The sequence below is a fragment of the Salmo salar genome, chromosome ssa16 (assembly GCF_905237065.1).
Source record: "Salmo salar chromosome ssa16, Ssal_v3.1, whole genome shotgun sequence".
NCBI classification, from domain to species: Eukaryota; Metazoa; Chordata; class Actinopteri; order Salmoniformes; family Salmonidae; genus Salmo; species Salmo salar.
In genome coordinates, this window is record NC_059457.1 from 24,341,493 (window position 1) to 24,363,213 (window position 21,721).

Consider the following 21,721-nt stretch of genomic DNA (forward strand, 5'->3'; position numbering starts at 1 on the left):
TGTGTACCCCTTGTCAAAAAGTTAAGCTGCTTCACCTCTCTCAGCCTGGAGCCAGGACTTCTGATTGGACAAGAGTCTCTCTTTTCAATTGGAGGGATGTTTTTATCAAAAACACACACACACACACACACACACTCGTTGAAGCATATATAGCACAGTGCCTTCAGAAAGTATTCCCACCCCTTGACTTTTTCCACATTTTGTTACAGCCTGAATTTCAAATAGATTAAATTGAGATTGAGTCTTTAGTCATGTATTCAACTCCTTTATGGCAAGCCTAAATAAGTTCAGGAGTAAAAATGTGCTAACAAGTCACAAATTTCATGGACTCACTGTGTGCAATAATAGTGCTTAACATGATTTTTTAAATGACTACCTCGTCTCTGTACCCCACACATACAGATAATTGTAAGGTCCCTCAGTCGAGCAGTGAATTTCATTACATTTACATTTAAGTCATTTAGCAGACGCTCTTATCCAGAGCGACTTACAAATTGGTGCATTCACCTTATGATATCCAGTGGAACAACCACTTTACAATAGTGCATCTAAATCTTTTAAGGGGGGGGGGGGGTTAGAAGGATTACTTTATCCTATCCTAGGTATTCCTTTCAAACACAGATTCAACCACAAAGACCAGGGAGGTTTTCCAATGCCTTGCAAAGAAGGGCACCTATTGGTAGATGGGTAAACATTTAAAAAAGCACATGGAATATCCATTTGAGCATGGTGAAGTTATTAATGACACGTTGGATGGTGTATCAATACACCTAGTCACTAAAAAGATACAGGAGTCCTTCTAATTGCCGGAGAGGAAGGAAACCGCTCAGGGTTTTCACCACGAGGCCAAATAGTTAAGAATTTAATGGCTGTGATGGGAGATAGCTGAGGGTAGATCAACAACATTGTAGTTACTTCATAATACTAACCTAAATGACAGAGTGAAAAGGATGCCTGTACAGAATAAAAATATTCCAAAACATGCATCCTATTTGCAATAAGGCATAAAAGTAAAACTGCAAAAAATGAGGCAAGATAAATAACTTTTTGTCCAGAATACAAAGCGTTATGTTTGGGGCAAATCAAACAAGTTAAGACCAAAAGTCGAAGATCCGTTTTTGATCATAACGTTGTCAATAAAACTGAAATTGGGAGCTTCAACAGTGTGCAGGCCTTGTTCTGTACTAGTATTCTTTGTTAGCCCTGCACCTATGTTTTTAAGGATGTGCGTATGACTATTCATATTTTCAAGCATGGTGGTAGCTGCATCATGTTATGGGTATGCTTGTCATCAGCAAGGACTAGGGAGTTTTTTTAGGATAAAAGGAACCGGGATAGAGCTAAGCACAGGTAAAATCCTAAAGGAAAACCTTGTTCAGTCTGCTTTCCACCAGACACTTGGAGACAAATTCACCTTTCAGCAGGACAATCACCTAAAACACAAGGCCAAATATACACCAGAGTTGATTACCAAGATGACATTGAATGTTCCTGAGTGGCCTAGTTTTGGTTTGAAAAGACTTACTGTACATGACTGTCTAGCAATGATCAACAACCAACTTGACAGAGCTTGAAGAATTTTTAAAAGAATATTGTGCAAATATTGTACAATCCAGGTGTGCAAAGCTCTTAAGACTTACCCAGAAAGACTCACAGCTGTAATCGCTGCCAAAGGTGATTCTAACATGTATTGACTCAGGGGGTTGAATTACCTAACTATTTAAGATGTTTTATTTTTCGTATTTTGTGTAATCATTGACAAAAAAATGACAATTAAATCCATTTTAATCCCACTTCGTAACAACAGGTGGGAAAAGTCAAGGGGTGTGAATACTTTCTGAAGGCACTGTAGGTTTAGGCTCTGTCTGTCTCACACACCTCTCCAGCAGTACAGATCAGTCAACTCTCCACTGACTTTTGTTTTTAAATGCAAAAAGCCATTTATTGAATGAAATGTGTTAACATTCTGATTGAAATGTTCTGCTACTTTAGTGTGGTGTTACACATGATGTAATATTTACATGTTACTTTATTAAACATCTTTACAATGCTGAGATGAGGTCTGACTTTTCTCCTGTAGTTGTTTGTCCTTTCATTTTCTCAGTAAAGATCAGTCCATGATGGTTCCTGTGTGTTGATCAGAACTACAGAAAGCCAGCAGAGGGAGTCACCGAACTATAGAATACACCTGGGTCAAATACATGGCAGACACTGGAAGTGTGGCTGATTGCAAAACGTAGGGACCACGTCACTATGGTCAAACAATCATATAATCCGCAAAGAAACCAGTGGCGTTCCCGATATGTGCTCAGAGTTCCATTGGTTCTGATTGGCTAGTCTCAGTTGTTAGGCCTCCCAGTCGTCCTCATCTTCAGCGGTTGGCTGATGGGGGGCAGGAAGAGGCGGGATTACATCGGACATCCTAGCGAATGCGCTGCCAGAACCAGCTGGGCCCTCCCCAGAGTCCCCGCCTCCAGGACCCTTACCAGAGATACCTAGGAAACACACACACCACGATCACCAAGACAGGAATACTTCTACACCATTATCAGAGCCTTTGCGACAATAACCCAGGGGAGATGAGCAAAGGAGGGAGGACAGGCAGGGAGAGGGATGTTCTCACCTTTCCTTCGCATGGCCAACTTATTGAAAAGATCTGACATGAAGTCTCCTCCACTGGCTGCTGCTACCACTGAGAGAGAGGGAGGGAGAACACAGTAAGAAAGCAGTGTGTAACACTATGTCCCAAATATGCTCTGTAAGTTAAAGAACTGGAAGCCTGTAGCATTGCTCTGTTGGTGCTACATGTTCTCAAAGAGTCACCAGATTCAAGACTGATCTCTCGCTTGTTATTCAACTGGAAAACCAAGACACTCAACCAACGGCAATCTGTTTATTTTCCTCTCCCTCTATTCTTCTTCTTCCCCTCTCCCCACCACCTCTCCCCTCTCACTCCCCCTCTTTTTATCTTACCTTGTTCCTGTTCCTTCTGTTTCTTCTTTTCCATCTTGCGTTCTTTGATGTTGCGTAGTTTGGCCTTGCCGATGCCTCCAGCGTTGCGGATGGACTCTAGTAGACTGGCCCGGCTGTTTGATTCAACCACCTCACTGGGAGCCCCCGCTACAGGAGCTGGACGTAAACACACAGTTAGAGAGGAGTGTGTGTGTGTGTGTGTGTGTGTGTGTGTGTGTGTATACTTACATACAGTGCATTCGGAAAGGATTCAGACCCCTTCCCTTTTTTGACATTTTGTTACGTTACAGACTTATTTTAAAATGTATTAAATAATTGTTTTCCCTCATCAATTTACACACAATACCCCATAATGAGAAAGCTAAAACAGGGTTTTAGAAATTTTTGCAAATTGATTAAAAACAGAAATAAGTATTCAGACCCTTTGCTATGAAACTCGAAATTGAGCTCAGGTGCTGTTTCCATTGATCATCCTTGAGGTGTTTTTACAACTTGAATGGAGTCCACCTGTGGTAAATTCAATTCATTGGACATGATTTGGAAAGGCACACACCTGTCTATACAAGGTCCCACAGTTAACAGTGCATGTCAGAGCAAAAACCAAGCCATGAGGTCAAATGAATTGTCCGTAGAGCTCCGAGACAGGATTGTGTCAAGGCACAGATCTGGGGAAGGGTACAGAAACATTTCTGCAGCATTGAAGTCCCCAAGAACACACTTGCCTCCATCATTCTTAAATGGAAGAAGTTTGGAACCACCAAAAGTCTTCCTAGTGCTGGTCGCCCGGCCAAACTGAGCAATCGGGGGAGAAGGGCCTTGGTCAGGAAAGTGACCAAGAACCCAATGGTCACTCTGACAGAGCTCCAGAGTTCCTCTGTGGAGATGGGAAAACCTTCCAGAAGGACAACCATCTCTGCAGCTCTCCACCAATCAGGCCTTTATGATAGAGTGGCCAGACAGAAGCTACTCTTCAGTAAAAGGCACATGCAGCCCGCTTGGAGTTTGCAAAAAGGCCCCTAAAGGACTCTCAGACCATGAGAAACAAGATTATCTGGTCAAATGAAACCAAGTTAAACTCTTTGGCCTGAATGCCAAGCGTCACGTCTGGAGGAAACCTGTCACCCTCCCTACGGTGAAGCATGGTGGTGGCAGCATCATGCTGTGGGGATGTTTTTCAGCGTCAGGGACTGGGAGACTATTCAGGCTCGAGGGAAAGATGAACAGAGCAAAGTACAGACAGACCCTTGATAAAGTTCTGAGCGCTCTGGAGCAGGTTCTCAAATATGGGCGAAGGTTCACCTTCCAACAGGACAACGACCCTAAGCACACAGCCAAGACAACGCAGTAGGGGCTTCGGGACAAGTCTCTGAATGTCCTTGAGTGGCCCAGCCAGAGCTCGAACTTGAGCGAACATCTCTGGAGAGACCTGAATATAGCTGTGCAGCGACGCTCCCCATCCAACCTGACAGAGCTTGAGAGCATCTGCAGAGAAGAATGGGAGAAACTCCCCAAATACAGGTGAGCCAAGCTTGTAGTGTCATACCCAAGAAGTCTTGAGGCTGTAATCACTGCCAAAGGTGCTTCAACAAAGTACTGAGTAAAGGGTCTGAATACTTATGTAAATGTTATTTCAGTTTTTTTATTTTTAATACATTTGCAAAAATGTCTAAAAAACAGTTTTTACTTTGTCATTATAGGGTATTGCATGTAGATTGATGAGGATTTTATATATATATATATATATATTCGAATAAGGCTGTAACGTAACAAAATGTGGAAAAGTGAAGTGGTTGGAAGACTTTCCGAATGTACTGTATGTAGTGTGTGTGTGTGGTACCTGTGCTCCGAGTGCGGTTGGGGTCGGCAGGGCTGTCTGCAGGTGGAGGTGGGGGAGGAGGTGGGGGAGGAGGTGGGGGAGGGGGGAGACCAGGGGGAGGGGCGGGGGTGTGTGTGGGCTCTGGTGGGGGAGGAGGCGGAGGAGGTGGGACTGCAACTTGGAACTGAGAACCTGTAACACAAACAAACATCAATCAATAGAAACAGTTCCGTCAGTTGACATGACCGATTTCCAGGGAAACTTCTGTATAATCCACACAACAGAAACAGCGTGTGTACCAGACATGTCCTCCCCAGTGAAGGTCGGTAGTTCAGGGAAGGTGTGTGTTGGTCCAGAGGGTGCGATGCCTGGCCCCAGGTCTTGACTGTAGGACAAGTCGTCAGCGATGCCTGGCAAGTCTGGTAGGTAGGAGGGGACATCTATCTCTGGGACCTGACCCAGGTCTGGAACATAGAAGTAACTCTCTGCTGTCTACAGGGGGACAGATGAAGAGAGAATGAGAGAAGAAGGGAGAGAGAAAGTGTCCTAATTCAAGGGTACACTTTAACCTGTTAGCAAGGCCCTTTGAAATAATCTTTCAGGCCTCCAGTGAACACATGTAAGGGAGTGTGTGTACGATGTGTGTGTACGATGTGTGTGTACCTGTCTCTCCAGCTGTTCTCTCTTGGTTATGGATAGCGGAGCGTCAAATGGTTTCTCTTCCTTCTCTGTCTCCAGGGTGGTGTGTGTTTTAGTCACCGCCCCCGCCAGGGGGTCCAGGAACACATACTTCTTATACCTAAACACATACACAAACAGTTAGAGGAGTGTGTGTTAGAGTGAGTGTGTGTGTGTGTGTGTGTGTGTGTGTGTGTACTAACAGGTTCTCTGTAGTATTAAACAGCAGCAGGGAGCTGACAGAGGAGATGTTTCGAGGCAGACCGCCCAGGCCCTCCTCGGTCTCATCCTCCGAACGCTTCTTACTGCTCACACACACCGGGTAATAACACAACTTCTCCTAGAGGTGGATATAGAGACAGGGGGCGTAAAACAAGAGAAGACCAATATTAAATGAGTCTGGTAAGAACCTACTTTTCTTTAAAAACACAAATGGCCACCAGACAAACATGCATTAGCTTTGCACCTCTGTTTTGAACAAAGAAAGTGTTTTATTTTTTATTTCACCTTTATTTAACCAGGTAGGCTAGTTGAGAACAAGTTCTCATTTACAACTGTGACCTGGCCAAGATAAAGCAAAGCAGTGCGACACAAACAACAACAGAGTTACACATGGAATAAACAAACATACAGTCAATAACACAATAGAAAAAAATAGAAAATAAAATAATAATATTAAATAAAAAACAAATATAAAAAATAGTTACAGTAGTAGCTTTTGATAGAGACAGCCTTGCAGGCAAAAGAGAGAGATACGGATTCAAATACCCTGTGGTTTGGAGTCTGCACACAACCAGACTCCAAACCGCATGAATAACTCCCACTCGTTCCCTTTTCGTCAGCAGCCTCTGTCTATTTCTCTCTCTCTCTCTCTCTGCAGCGCATGAGTTTTCATAAATAATACATCTCTGAGCCAGGGAAGCACACAGGAAATATTGTTTTCCACATCTTTCTCTCCCTCTCTCACACACAGGACAAAATACTACTGTTCCTGGAAGTTTTCGATTCCGGCAGCGAGGGAGATCTCAGGGGTGTTCACTATCAATAACGCACAACTTCACTGCTGAGCTAAGGTGCAAACACACACAACTGTGGTGTAAAGTAACTAAGTAAAAATACCCTGACACCCAAAAGTACTCAATATATTTCAAATGCTCAGGCAGGACAGTAATACGGTCCAATTCATACACCTGTCAATATAACATGTTGTCATCCCTACTGCCTCTGATCTGGTGGACTCACTAAACACAAATACTGCTGTTTTAGTGGGCCCCTGGCTGTCCGTAAATAAAAAAACAAGAACATTGTGCCTTCTGGTTTGCCTAATATAAGGAATTTCATGTGTAGAATTTATTTTTACTTAAGTATGACAATTGAGTACTTTTTCCACCACTCTACTTTAAAACTTTTACTCAAGAAGGATATTACTGGGTGACTTTCACTTTTACTTGAGTCATTTTCTACTAAAAGGCATCTTTACTTTTACTCAAGTATGACAATTGAGTACTTTTTCCACCACTACATGCACACAGTAGTTTCCTGAGGGTAGTTTTAGTCAGGGCCTCATGTCCCCAGGTCAGAACAGGTCTGTCCTCATGCAGGTCAAGTCAGGTCAGAGCCTAACTAGCGGTAGGTGTCTCTCAGCCAGGTCTAAACCCATCACCTCAGCCCCCAGGTTTGTCTATGCAGCTGTTAAATACTTGTGGACTCAGCTGTACGGCTGAGTGGAGCAGAATGTACACTACCGTTCAAAAGCTTGGGGTCACTTAGAAATGTCCTTGTTTTTTAAATAAAAGCACATTTTTTGTCCATTAAAATAACATCAAATTGATCAGAAATACAGTGTAGACATTGTTAATGTTGTAAATAACTATTGTAGCTGAAACCCCACCTCTTTAAGGAATACCTGGGATAGGATAAAGTAATCCTTCTAACCCCCCCCCAAAGATATAGATGTACTATTGTAAAGTGATTGTTCCACTGGATATCATAAGGTGAATGCACCAATTTGTAAGTCGCTCTGGATAAGAGAGTCTGCTAAATTACGTAAATGTTTTAATGTAACCGAAACGGCTGATTTTGTATGGAATATCTACATTATCAGAAACCTTCACTCATGTGTTCCAATGGCAAATTGTGTTAGCTAATCCAAGTTTATCATTTTAAAAGGATAATTGATCATTAGAAAACCCTTTCGCAATCATGTTAGCACAGCTGAAAACTGTAGTGCTGATTAAAGAAGCGGGTTCGATTACAGGCTCAAAATGGCTAAAAACAAATAACTTTCTTCTGAAACTATTCTATTCTTGTTCTGAGAAATGAAGGCTATTCCATGCGAGAAATTGAAGATCTCGTACAACGGTGTGTACTACTCCTTTCACAGAACAGCGCAAACGGGCTCTAACCAGAATAGAAAGAGGAGTGGGAGACCCTGGTGCACAACTGAGCAAGAGGACAAGTACATCAGTGTCTAGTTTGAGAAACAGATGCCTCACAAGTCCTCAACTGGCAGCTTCATTAAATAGTACCTGTAAAACACCAGTCTCAACGTAAACAGTCCATAGGCGACTCCGGGATGCTGGCCTTCTAGGCAGAGTTCCTCTGTCCAGTGTCTGTGTTCTTTTGCCCATCTTAATCTTTTATTGGTCAGTCTGAGATATGGCTCTTTTTTTTACAACTCTGCCTAGATAATGGGCCTCTGTACGCCTATGTAGATATTCCGTAAAAAATCTCCAGCTACAACAGTCATTTACAACACTAACAATGTCTACACTGTATTTCTGATCAATTTAATGTTATTTTAATGGACAAAAAAAATGCTTTTCTTTCAATAACAAGGACATTTCTAAGTGACCCCAAACTTTTGAACAGTAGTGTATATTGTGAGTGAAAGCCAAAAAGGCATGGTCATATTTAATTTATCTAAACAGCTAGGCCTATACTGCTATAATGCTGTGCATTTAAACTATACATATATCAACTGTAATGGGCAGCTTTAGCTGAGGAGGAGACAGTGCTTTCTGTGTCCAGCAATCTGTATGCTTATAAGAAATCCTGCTATGCCTTCAGACGAACCATCAAACAAGCAAAGCGTCAATACAGGATTAAGATTGAATCCTACTACACCGGCTCTGACGCTCGTCGGATTTGGCAGGGCATGAAAACTATTATGGACTACAAAGGGAAACCCAGACGCGAGCTGCCCAGTGACGTGAGCCTACCAGACGAGCTAAATGCGTTTTATGCTCACTTCGAGGCAAGCAACATTGAAGCATGCACGAGAGCACCAGCTGTTCTGGATGACTGAATGATAACGCTCTTGGTAGCCGATGTGAGCAAGACCTTTAAACAGGTCAACATTCACAAAGCCGCGGGGCCAGACGGATTACCAGGACGTGTACTAAAAGCATGTGCGGACCACCTGGCAAGTGTCTTCACTGACATTTTCAACCTCTCCCTGACCGAGTCTGTAACACCTATACGTTTCAAGCAGACCACCATAGTCCGTGTGCCCAAGGAAGCGAAGGTAACCTGCCTAAATGATTACTGCCCCATAGCACTCACGTCGGTAGCCATGAAGGGCTTTGAAAGGCTGGTCAAGGCTCACATCAACAGCATCCTCCCGGATACCCTAGACCAGGTATTCCCAAACTCGGTGCAATGCCTGGCAGGTCTGGTAGGTAGGAGGCGACATCTATCTTCACATTTTCAAATAGTCCATTTATATTTTCCAACGGGGCTATACATTAGATTTTTTTTTCCTCGCCTGAGTAGCTGCGTTTCACTGCCAAAAATAAAATTAAACCATTTAGTGTTCAGCAAAATAACAACACAATGTCAAACACAGGTAGCCTAGTCAAATAATTAACATCCAATCACATTAACCATTACTCTCTCACGGGAATTCCACTAACGATCCGTATGTAGCCAAACGTAGCTGCTGCTAATGTTGGTATCTGTACTGATGGCACAAAAGCCATGACAGGGAGACATAGAGGAGTGGTAACACACATGCAAGCAGTTGCTCCCGACGCCACTTGGGTACACTGCAGTATCCACCGAGAGGCTCTTGCTGCCAAGGGAATGCCTGACAGCTTGGAAGACGTTTTGGACACTACAGTGAAAATGGTTAACTTTGTTAAAGCAAGGCCCCTGAACTCTCATGTATTTTCTGCACTATGCAATGATATGGGCAGCGATCATGTAACGCTTTTACAACATACAGAAGTGCTCTGGTTATCAAGGGGAAAAGTATTGACACATTTTTTTTTAAATTGAGAGACGAGCTTAAAGTTCTTTACTAACCATAATTTTCACTTGTCTGACCGCTTGCATGATGATGAGTTTCTCACACAACTTGCCATCTGGGTGATGTTTTTTCTCACCTGAATGATCTGAATCTAGGATTACAGGGACTCTCCGCAACTATATTCAATGTGCGGGACAACATTGAGACTATGATTAAGAAGTTGGAGCTCTTCTCTGTCTGCATTAACAAGGACAAGACACAGGTCTTTCCATCATTGTATGATTTTTTTGTGTGCAAATGAACTCCCGAAATGGATGAATTTCCCGAAAAGGATGACAGAAACAACTGGATTCGCTATCCCTTTCATGCCCTGCCTCCAGTCCACTTACCGATATCTGAACAAGAGAGCCTCATCGAAATTGCTACAAGTGGTTCTGTGAAAATTTAATTTAATCAGAAGGCACTGCCAGACTTCTGGATTGGGTTGCGCTAAGAGTATCCTGCCTTGGCAAATCGCGCTGTTAAGACACAGTTGTCCTTTGCAACCACGTACCTATGTGAGAGTGGATTCTCGGCCCTCACTAGCATGAAAACTAAATACAGGCACAGACTGTGTGTGGAAAATGATTAAAGACAGGCTCTCTCCAATACAACCCAACATCGCAGAGTTATGTGCATCCTTTCAAGCACACCCTTCTCATTAACCTGTGATGAGTTATTCACAATTTTCAATGAACAAATAAGGTTTTATAAGTAAGATGGTTAAATAAAGAGCAAAATTATTGATTATTATTATATTATTATTTTTGCCCTGGTCCTATAATTGCTCTTTGTCACTTCGCACGAGCCAGGTTGTGACAAAACTCACTCATTCTTATGTTTAATAAATGTATCGTATAGTGTGTGTGTGTGTGTGTGTGTGTGTATGGCAGGCTTATAACGATGGCAAAAAACAACATTTGAGAGCACGCTGACCCTGGTGCTAGAGGGGGTATGCAGCTGGAGGTTGAATGTTTGAAGGGGTACTGGACTATAAAAAGTTAGGGAACCACTGCCCTAACCCCACTCAAATTCACATACCGCCCCAACAGATCCACAGATGACGCACTCTACACTGCCCTTCCCACCTGGACAAAAGGAACACATATGTGAGAATGCTGTTCATTGACTACAGCTCAGAGTTCAACACCATAGTGCCCACAAAGCTCATCACTAAGCTAAAGGACCCTGGGACTAAACACTTCCCTCTGCAACTGTATTCTGGCCTTCCTGACGGACCGCCCCAGGTGGTAAGGGTAGGCAACAACATGTCTGCCACACTGATCCTAAACACTGGGGCCCCTCAGGGGTGTGTACTTAGTCCCCTCTTGTACTCCCTGTTCACCCACGACTGCGTGGCCAAACATGATTCCAACATCACCATTGTGGACTACAGGAAAAGGTGGGCCTGGACAGGCCCCCATTAACATCGACGGGGCTGTAGTGGAGCAGGTCGAGAGTTAAGTTCCTTGGTGTCCACATCACCAACGAACTGTCATGGTCCAAAGACACCAAGACAGTTGTGAAGAGGGCACGACGACACCTTCACCCCTCAGGAGACTGAAAAGATTTGGCATGAGTCCCCAGATCCTCAAAAAGTTCTACAGCTGCACCATCGAGAGCATCCTGACCGGTTGCATCACCGCCTGCTCGGCATCTGTACATTACTGGGGCCAAGTTTCCTGCCGTCCAGGGTCAGAGGAAAGCCAATAAAATTATCAGAAACTCCAGCCACCCTAGTCAGACTGTTTTCTCTGCTACCGCACGGCAAGCGGTACCAGAGTGCCAAGTCTAGGACCAAAAAGCTCCTTAACAGCTTCTACCCCCAAGTCATAAGACTGCTGAACAATTAATCAAATGGCCACCGGACTATTTACATTGACACCCCCCCCCCCCCCATTTGTTTTGTACTGTTGCTACTCGCTGTTTATAACCTAAGCATAGTCACTTCCCCCCTACCTACATGTACAAATTACCTCAACTAACCTGTACCCCCGCACACTGACTCGGTATCTGTACCCCCTGTATATAGCCTCATTATTGTTATTTTATTGTGTTACTTTTTATTATTTTTTAGCTTTGGTTTATTTGGTCAATATCTTCTTAACTCTTCTTGAACTGCACTGTTAGTTAAGGGCTTGTAAGTAAGCCTTTCACAGTAAGGTCTACACTTGCTGTAATCGGGGCGCATGTGACAAACAAAGTTTGATTTGACCTCTTTGTACTGTAATGTTTTGCAGATGATCAAATAAAGTTTTGGTTATTTATGTGTTTGTGTGTGTTACCTGCAGGGCCTTGTCATCAAGGGGTCGTAGTTTGGCCTGTATGTGGTATCGGGGGCGTGTTTGGGAGGCGGGGTCTGTGGCTCCACTGAAGATGGAGGAGTAATCCTGGAGACGATCTGGAGCTGGATACTTAGCACTGGAGAACACCTACACATTGTCACCCACACACACACACACACATCAAAATCTCGTAGTACTCAAAAGTATTGTGAGTAATCTATTTTGCAGATATATGCAATTTTGTGTGCGAAGCGTGTTACCTTGGTGGCCTTCTTGCTGCCTTTGATCTTGTCGACGCGGGCCTGGGCCAGCCTGATCCGATCTGTCACACTCTGCAGCTGACAGCGATTCCGCTCTACACTCTCAGATACCCTACACACACACAGAAATAAATACATTCTGAATAACAAACTGGCTTTATTTACAAATTAGTGAGCATGTCTCACCCCATGGCCAAGAATGGCCTTTTTCTATCTCATTCTAGGTGACGAAATCATCTCCAAAATATTGTTATTTTTTTAAACAAAGCGATTATTATTATTACTATTAATTAATTTTACATTTTATAAAAGCCCCTCAGATATTCTCACAGATCAGATTTGTCGTAATGGAAAATGCCCCTTAGATATTAATTTAGAATACTCCAATCCTCTAAATGTAATTATTGGCGGAGAGTCACATCATTGAAAAAAATATTTTTCAATATACTGTAGGCCTACCGTAGGCGACATGACTCTCACTAGTGTTGAGTAATGTGCTGTTAAAAGTGGTGTAGGTCTTATTTATTTTAAAAGTATATTGAAGTTAGAATGCTATGCTCTTACTACTGTAGTCTACTCCCGACCGTCACGTTGTACAGCGCCATTTTTTCCATTCAACCCTAACGGAAACCCTGAAGGTTTAGTTTTTTAGTTTTTCTTGGAAAAGAAACACCATAATATTAATCAAATTAATTAAGCTAAATTTCTTAAAATCAATCCCATATATGATGTTCTTACAAAAAAGCTTTTAAATTCTCTAGTACAGCCACTATTGAAGGCTATCAAATGCTTCTCAAAGATGCCCTCTGGTGGTCAAACTAGCACCAACTAGCATTAATGGTAACACTGGCTGACAATTAAATAACGTGCCATAGAATTCTGCAGCAGCCCGCAAGATGTGCTGCAGTATGACACAACTTTTAAAGGAGGAACCACTTTACATTTCTATGTAGAAGATGGGTCATATCATTAAAAGTACCAGAGAGCCCACTATGGAAATGTGATGTGTTTGAAAAGTATATTGTTCCAAGCAATATGTCTAAAAATAAGCAAAATCAAAAAAGGTTGAGATATATATATTTTTATGTTGAATAACTCAATGTAAGAAAACATATTTCAGAATCTAGACATAGTTCATATTTGAAAGCGCATTGTATAATGACACCAATATATTGTCTTTATCGTGTACAGTTCACAGATCTAACAGGAGGCATGTGTAGGTCTAAAAAGGGCCTAAAACGGCCACTTTCATCATGATTTTCTCAAAAATGGTTTGTGATACAAACGTAAAAACCATGTTGAACATCCTTCCTGCCAATGAAGTTTCCGTGTGAGAATTCCCAGAACAATCTGAGATACCAAAAATATTTTCCACTCCCGCTGGCATGGAATCAATCAATATGTAAGGAATTATCAGGAGGATCTTAGCTACCAAACAACACATGTAGCACATGCTCTTATTGGACGACTTATACTCCTCGATCTCTGTTGTGTGTGTACCTGGTAAAGATGTCAGTAGAGATGGTCTCTAGGTAGAGCAGGGCATCTGCTATCTGGTGAACAGCCTCCTCCCTCCTCAGGTCTGACTGGATCAGAGGCACCGAGTACACCTGACCCTCGAGACACTGCTTCACACTCATCCTACACACACACACAATGAGTGAGTGAGGAATGAATAAGAGAGAGAGAGAGAGAGAGAGAGAGAGAGAGAGAGAGAGAGAGAGAGAGAGAGAGAGAGAGAGAGAGAGAGAGAGAGAGAGAGAGAGAGAGAGAGAGAGAGAGAGAGAGAGAGAGAGAGAGAGAGAGAGAGAGAGAGAGAATCCTTTGCATTATCATTGACAGCAGACTCCTACATTTCCTCAAATGTCAAATTGGCTTCTTACCAAATTACCGTACGACAGACCACGTATTCACCCTGCACACACCCTTATTGACAAACAAACAAAACAACAGCCTTTTCATTCTTTGTTGATTTCAAAACAGCTTGACATTACAGTGCGAGGGGGCTACTACTGACTTCTTCTGTCACGACGTACCACTAAGGCCCTTCTACTAGCTTGCTAGCCCCGGCCCGCTAGCTGCCTGAATCGCCATGTCTCCGGCCCGCCTGAGCCACTCACTGGACCCCTATGATCACTCGGCTACGCATGACTCTCCCTAATGTCAATATGCCTTGTCCATTGCTGTTTTGGTTAGTAATTATTGCATTATTTCACTGTAGAGCCTCTAGCCCTGCTCAATACTCCTTAGATAACCCTTTAGCTCCACCTCCCACACATGCGTTGACCTCACCTGGTTTAAATGATGTTTCTAGAGATATAGCCCTCTCATCTTCACTCAATGCATAGGTTTACCTCAAATGTATTCACATCCTACCATACCTTTGTTTGTCTGTCTCCTACTCCTCCTCTGTTCCTCTGGTGCATGTTAACATTAGAAGCCTCCTCCCTAAGTTTGTTTTATTCACTGCCTTAGCACACTCCACAAAACCGGATGTCCTAGACGTGTCTGAATCCTGGCTGAGGAAGACCACCAAAACCCCTGAAATTTCCATCCCTAACTATAACATTTTCCGACAAGATAGAACTGCCAAAGGGGGCAGAGTTGCAATCTACTGCAGAGATATCCTGCAAAGTTCTGTCTTACTATCCAGGTCTGTGCCCAAACAATTTGAGCTTCTACTTTTAAAAATCCACCTTTCCAGAAACAAGTCTCTCACCATAGCCGCTTGCTATAGACCACCTTCTGCCCCCAGCTGTGCCCTGGACACCATATGTGAATTGATTGCCCCCCATCCATCTTCAGAGCTTGTGCCGTTTCGTGACCTAAACTGGGACATGCTTAACATCCCAGCCATCCTACAATCTAAGCTTGATGCCTTCAATCTCACACAAATTATCAATGAACCTACCAGGTACAACCCCAAATCTGTAAACACGGGCACCCTCATAGATATCATCCTAACCAACCTGCCCTCCAAATACATCTCTGCTGTCTTCAACCAGGATCTCAGCGATCACTGCCTCATTGCCTGCATCCGTAATGGGTCTGCGGTCAAACGACCACCCCTCATCATTGTCAAACGCTCCCTAAAACACATCAGTGAGCAGGCCTTTCTAATCGACCTGGCCCGGGTATCCTGGAAGGATATTGACCACATTCCGTCAGTAGAGGATGCCTGGTCATTCTTTAAACATGCTTTCCTCACCATCTTAAATAAGCACACCCCATTCCAAAAATGTAGAACCAGGAACAGATATAGCCCTTGGTTCACTCCAGACCTGACTGCCCTTGACCAGCACAAAAACATCCTGTGGCATACTGCATTAGCATCGAATAGCCCCCGCGATATGCAACTTTTCAGGGAAGTTAGGAACCAATACACACAGGCAGTTAGGAAAGCAAAGGCTAGCTTTTTCAAACAGAAATTTGCATCCTGTAGCACAAACTCCAAAAAGTTCTGAGACACTGTAAAGTCCATGGAGAATAAGAGCACCTCCTCCCAGCTGCCCACTGCACTGAGGCTAGGAAACACCTCTCTTTCTAAAATGATCTGCCGAAATTGTTGCAACCCCTATTACTAGCCTGTTCAACCTCTCTTTCGTATCGTCTGAGATTCCCAAAGATTGGAACGCTGCCGTGATCATCCCCCTCTTCAAAGGGGGAGACACTCTAGACCCAAACTGCTACAGACCTATATCTATCCTACCCTGCCTTTCTAAGTCCTTCGAAAGCCAAGTTAACAAACAGATCACCGATCATTTCGAATCCCACTGTACCTTCTCCGTACCTCGTCTACATATTTCTCTAAAATATGTGGACAACTACAAATACCTAAGTGTCTGGCTAGACTGTAAACTCTCCTTCCAGACTCACATTAAGCATCTCCAATCCAAAATTAAATCTAGAATCGGCTTCCTATTTCGCAACAAAGCATCCTTCACTCATGCTGCCAAACATATCCTCGTAAAACTGAGTATCCTACTGATCCTTGACTTCGGCGATATCATTTACAAAACAGCCTCCAACACTCTACTCAGCAAATTGGATGCAGTCTATCACAGTGCCATCCGTTTTGTCACCAAAGCCCCATATACTACCCACCACTGCGACCTGTATGCTCTCGTTGGCTGGCCCTCGCTTCATATTTGTTGCCAAACCAACTGGCTCCAGGTCATCTATAAGTCTTTGCTAGGTAAAGCCCCGCCTTATCTCAGCTCACTGGTCACCATAGCTGCACCCACCCATAGCACACGCTCCAGCAGGTATATTTCACTGGTCACCCCCAAAGCCAATTCCTCCTTCGGCTGCCTTACCTTCCAGTTCTCTGCTCCCAATGACTGGAACCAACTGCAAAAATCCCTATAGCTGGAGACTCATATCTCCTTCACTAGCTTTAAGCACCAGCTGTCAGAGCAGCTCACAGATCACTGCACCTGTACATAGCTCATTTGTAAATAGCCCATCCAACTACCACATCCTCATACTGTTATGTATTTTGTTCCTTTGCACCCCAGTATCTCTACTTGCACACTCATCTTCTGCACATCTATCACTCCAGTGTTTAATTGCTATATTTGTAATTACTTCGCCACTATGGCTCATTTATTGCCTCACCTCCCTTATCCTACCTCATTTGCACACACTGTATATAGATTTTTTCTATTGTATTATTGAGTGTATGTTTGTTTATTCCATGTGTAACTCTGTGTTGTATTTTTGTGTCACACTGCTTTGCTTTATCTCGGCCAGGTCGCAGTTGTAAATGAGAACTTGTTCTCAACTAGCCTACCTGGTTAAATAAAGGTGAAATAAAAAAAATAAAACGTAAAATAAGGGAGAGTATATAGCCATAATATAACATTTGAAATGTCTCTATTCTTTTGAAACTTGTGAGTGTAATGTTTACTGTTCATTTATGATTGGTTATTTCATTTTGGTTTATTATCCATTTCACTTGCTTTGGCAATGTAAATATATGATTCCCATACCAATAAAGCTCTTTCAATTACATTTTTTTTGTGTGTTTGTGTGTGTGTGTGAGAGAGTGAGTGAGAGAGTGAGAGAGACAGAGACAAAGGGATATTGCTAATGGAGCTCTCTCTCCCTGACAGCAGAATGCAGTAACTAACCGCTCTACCCGTTCTGTCTTTTCACCATCTGTCAGCAATGAAAGGTAGCTAACGTCATAGCTGCTTCTGAGCATTCTTCTTCATGGAGTTTAACGGCGGTTGGCATCCAATATGTTGCATTACCGCCCCCAATTGAACTATAGTTTAATCCATTACATTTTGTGATACAAAATGGGAAAAGGGGAAATGGGATTTTTTTTAAATAAAAATACTAAATATAATGTTTTATTACCCTACACTCATTAAAACCCACCACCTTATTCCACTTCCTGAACCCTATCTGATCCTATCCCAGGCCAACGACAGAGGACGGGACACTACCACTCAACACACCCTGTAACTCTTCTGAAGTAAAATCTTGTACCCCCAAGTACTTCTCTGCAGCTGCCACCACAACATCTATTTTCTGTAACTTACATTCCATCTCTGCGGTACAGTTGATAACCATTGCTATGAATGCTAAGAAGCCAACCTTACTTAAACATATATCACTCATTTGCCTATCCCTCTATTCTGGACCAGATCTACTATTCACAGGGATCCTCAGAATCCCTCACCCTTGATCCACTCTCCTCTACCTTATTCACTGCCTCAGCATAGGACATCTTCTGCACTACTCTGACCCTGGCCACCTCATCCTGCCTCTTTCACACAGGACACCGCAGATCCCCTGCAACATGGGCACCTCTACACAACTTTTTCCACCGAAATGTGTCCTCCTGCACACTTCCCACATCTTGGAATCTCCCTCCTACACACTTCTGCAACATGCCCATAAACGCGACACCTGTAACTCTGCAGTGTATTCGGCATAACAGCTTTAACAGTATAACTAATTTATCCTAACATTACTTTGTCAGGTAAAGACTCCGAATCAAATCTCAGAAGAACAGACTGTCACCTCTTGTTTCATCCCGCTCCACATCGCACAAACACCAGGAATTTTCAACTTAAATTGATCCACCTTTACACACAGCCGCGGGAAATAATTTGGGGGTGGGACTTATTTTGCTGACGGGGAGGAGGGGGGATGCAGAAAAAATGTATATCCTGCGCTGAAAACATCTATATCAGTCCGCTAATACAGGACAAAAGGACTGGTTCCAACCTCGTCAAAAATCTCACTCCTACTGGACCAAATGTATCTTTACCATAACCATGTCCATCAATGCAGGGCTCGAGCTTCGAGCTCCTCACAACACCTTCTACCCCTTCTTTTCCAACTCTGAATATTCCTCAAAATGTGCAACCCTACTTCTACCCCTTCCATTTCACCTCCAAAACTCAAACTGGGGTCCGACTCACTCTGTTTGAACTTGACACCAATCATCCTCGACATACAGAGGGTTATTGTTATTGCTACCTTCAACAGATTCAAACCTATCCTCTGCATCCCTCAGTCTTTTCAACATCCTCTCTTTTTGCCTCCAATCCTCCTTCCTTAACCAATTACCCGACTCCTGAAAATATATAACTTTTCCAAGCCGAAATATCATTTCAGCCTCATCGAGAGACATAACGTTTGTAAACCTGCGTTACAACTCAACCAGTTAGCAAGTCTGACATTTCCGAGGTTCCCAGTTCAGACTTCTTGTTCATGAACGCGGCATGTGTGTCGGTCTCGGCTGACTGTCATGTGACGGGGTTTACCACTTTCCCCCCTCAGATCCAGGAAGGAATGTTCTCTCAACTGTCCTTCACAGACAATCAATAACTGTATATATACAGATAACTAACTTGGGAGTGAAGCAACAGCCTTGGCAGCTCATCTTTATGTTGAGGTCCCATATTATATGACAACGTTAGCATACTTAGCAAGCTAGCTAGGTCACGTTAGCATTGTCCAGTTGGCTAATTAGTAATGTGCAGCGAGACCATGTAAATCCTGTCTACATGAATTTCTCCACTACGAAAATACTTACACCAGAGAGCTTCTCATATCATGCCCGCTCTCGGCAGAGACTCTACCCGGCTACATGCTCAGGGCCGTGGACCCATATCTTCTCGGCAGACTGACACTCACAAATTAGTCAAATAATCACTAAGCTTTCTCATTAGTCTTACCTGACCACTGACAGCATACAGTGTGTACACGGCCGCTGAGAGTTCTTTCTTCGATGAGGTTTAACGTCGGTTGTCATCCAATATGTTGCATTACCGCCACCTACTAGACTGGAGTACAACTCCCTTATACTTGCTTGAAAAAATAAACAAATACCCTACCATCTAACACTACACTCGCAAAAATTGTAAATAAAAATAGCACCATCCTACTCCACTATTTAAATCTATTTAGCCCTGCCTCATGCCAACAACCTGAAAGGATGGGACACCACCACATAACACCCTGTAACTCTTCTTATGTCGTCTCGCACACCCAAATACCACTCTGCATCTGCCACCACAACCTCAATTTTCTGCGACTTACGTTCCATCCCTGCAGTACAGTTGATAACCATTGCTATAAATGCTAAAAATCCAATCTTACTGAAACATATATCACTTGTTGGCCTATCTGATAGTGTCTTATTATTATTCTCCGCTATAACACAACAACGACCCTCTGTGTCTCTCAGCGTGAAGCTACAGCCACAATAACGATGAGCCATAATAGTGGAATTTGCGGGTCGCCTTCAAAATACATGTCCCCAGTTGAAACTTATTCATACGGATATAAAGAGGATTAATGCCGTATTTAGACTAGATAATGTTAACAAGGTTGGAATGTTCTATAGGTTAGGCTTTACTGTCCAATATTAATATTCAATACCCACAATAGACTGAGTGGGGAGGTGATTTCCCACAGTCAAAGTCCTGCCATAACATTTCCATTTCCATTTACGTCATTTAGCAGACGCTCTTATAAAGAGCGACTTTTAAGAGCTATGAGTAGGCTGATACCACATAGGTAAGGCTGTACAGCGCTTATACACTGTGGACAAAACATTAAGAACACCTGCTCTGTCCATGACATAGACAATTCAGGTGAAAGCTATGATCTCTTATAAACTCAGCAAAAAAAGAAACATCCACTCACTGTCAGCTGCATTTATCTTCAGTAAACTTAACATATGTAAATATTTGTATAAACATAACAAGATTCAACAACTGAGACATAAACTGAACAAGTTCCACAGACATGTGACTAACAGAAATGGAATAATGTGTCCCTGAACAAAGGGGGGTCAAAATCAAAAGTAAGAGTCAGTATCTGGTGTGGCCACCAGCTGCATTAAGTACTGCAGTGCATCTCCTCCCCATGGACTGCACCAGATTTTCCAGTTCTTGCTGTGAGATGTTGCCCCACTCTTCCACCAAGGCACCTGCAAGTTCCCAGACATTTCTGGGGGGAATGGCCCAAGCCCTCACCCTCCGATCCAACAGGTCCCAGACGTGCTCAATGGGATTGAGATCCAGGTTCTTCGCTGGCCTGTCTTGCAGGAAATCACGCACAGAACGAGCAGTATGGCTGGTGGCATTGTCTGGAGGGTGCTGGAGGGTCATGTCAGGATGAGCTTGCAGGAAGGGTACCACATGAGGGAGGAGGATGTCTTCCCTGTAACACACAGCATTGAGATTTCCTGCAATGACAACAAGCTCAGTCCGATGATGCTGTGACACACCGCTGTCAGGGAAATTGCAAGATTATGTTATAATGCTTGTATTGCATTATAATGGTTGTTTTATTCGACAGAATAGGGTATTCTGTTAACTATTGTGTGTGTCTTCTACTGAGGATGGGCCACTATGAGATAACACTGACAGAGGAGATTGACGATGTCTTTGGGTGATAAAACCTAAAGAGCATTCCAGAAAACATGAGTTAATGTTTTGTTCTATACTGTACCAGGGAGAGATGGCTATCCAGTTTGGAGTCTTAACCTTGTGACATATTTATTATATGTATCTGTTGTTCGTCATGTAGGTTGAAAGGGGTGTATCTTGGCTATAATAGATATTTGTACTTTTGTTTTATCACTCTCAACGGATCATTAGAAATAGTGAATCATTGAAAGTCATTGCTATTGCAAAGCTCTTCTTACTAAAGATGTAGTTTAAGTATAATTCTGACTTGTGGGATAAGTTTGTCTCTCTTAATTTGATAATACAGAAATAAACCACCACACGGCCCAGACCATGACGGACCCTCCACCTCCAAATCGATCACGCTCCAGAGTACAGGCCTCGGTGTAACGCTCATTCCTTCGACGATAAACGCAAATCTGACCATCACCCCTGGTGAGACAAAACCGTGACTTGTCAGTGATGAGCACTTTTACCAGTCCTGT

The 21,721-nt window shown here is 43.1% G+C and overlaps 1 protein-coding gene across 2 annotated transcripts; it reads right to left on the bottom strand.

Moving 5' to 3' along the window:
- Window positions 1-1,915: 1,915 nt before the first annotated feature.
- Window positions 1,916-19,599, bottom strand: wash1 (WAS protein family homolog 1). 2 transcript variants are annotated; one of them, XM_045697079.1, is made up of 11 exons: window positions 19,497-19,599; window positions 13,801-13,941; window positions 12,301-12,412; window positions 12,041-12,187; window positions 5,671-5,807; window positions 5,453-5,588; window positions 5,089-5,281; window positions 4,811-4,981; window positions 2,974-3,129; window positions 2,624-2,692; window positions 1,916-2,495 (listed from the first exon to the last, which is right to left on the bottom strand). In XM_045697079.1, exons 1-11 carry the CDS (start codon window positions 19,571-19,573, stop codon window positions 2,347-2,349), a joined length of 1,488 nt encoding a protein of 495 aa, XP_045553035.1. In that variant the 5' UTR covers window positions 19,574-19,599; the 3' UTR covers window positions 1,916-2,346. The 2 variants fall into 2 exon arrangements, with proteins under 2 accessions (XP_045553035.1, XP_045553036.1); XM_045697080.1 differs by having other exon boundaries at window positions 19,355-19,531.
- Window positions 19,600-21,721: the final 2,122 nt, after the last annotated feature.

What these genes read in the sequence shown, in the direction of transcription:
- wash1 (XM_045697079.1), bottom strand. Translation starts at nt 19,573, where the DNA reads ATGACAACCGACGTTAAACCTCATCGAAGAAAGAACTCTCAGCGGCCG. An exon ending in TTGATGACAAGGCCCTGCAG is followed by an intron (nt 5,808 to 12,040) that starts GTAACACACACA and finishes ATCCACCTCTAG; the next exon opens with GAGAAGTTGTGTTATTACCC. An exon ending in CAACCGCACTCGGAGCACAG is followed by an intron (nt 3,130 to 4,810) that starts GTACCACACACA and finishes GTTTACGTCCAG; the next exon opens with CTCCTGTAGCGGGGGCTCCC.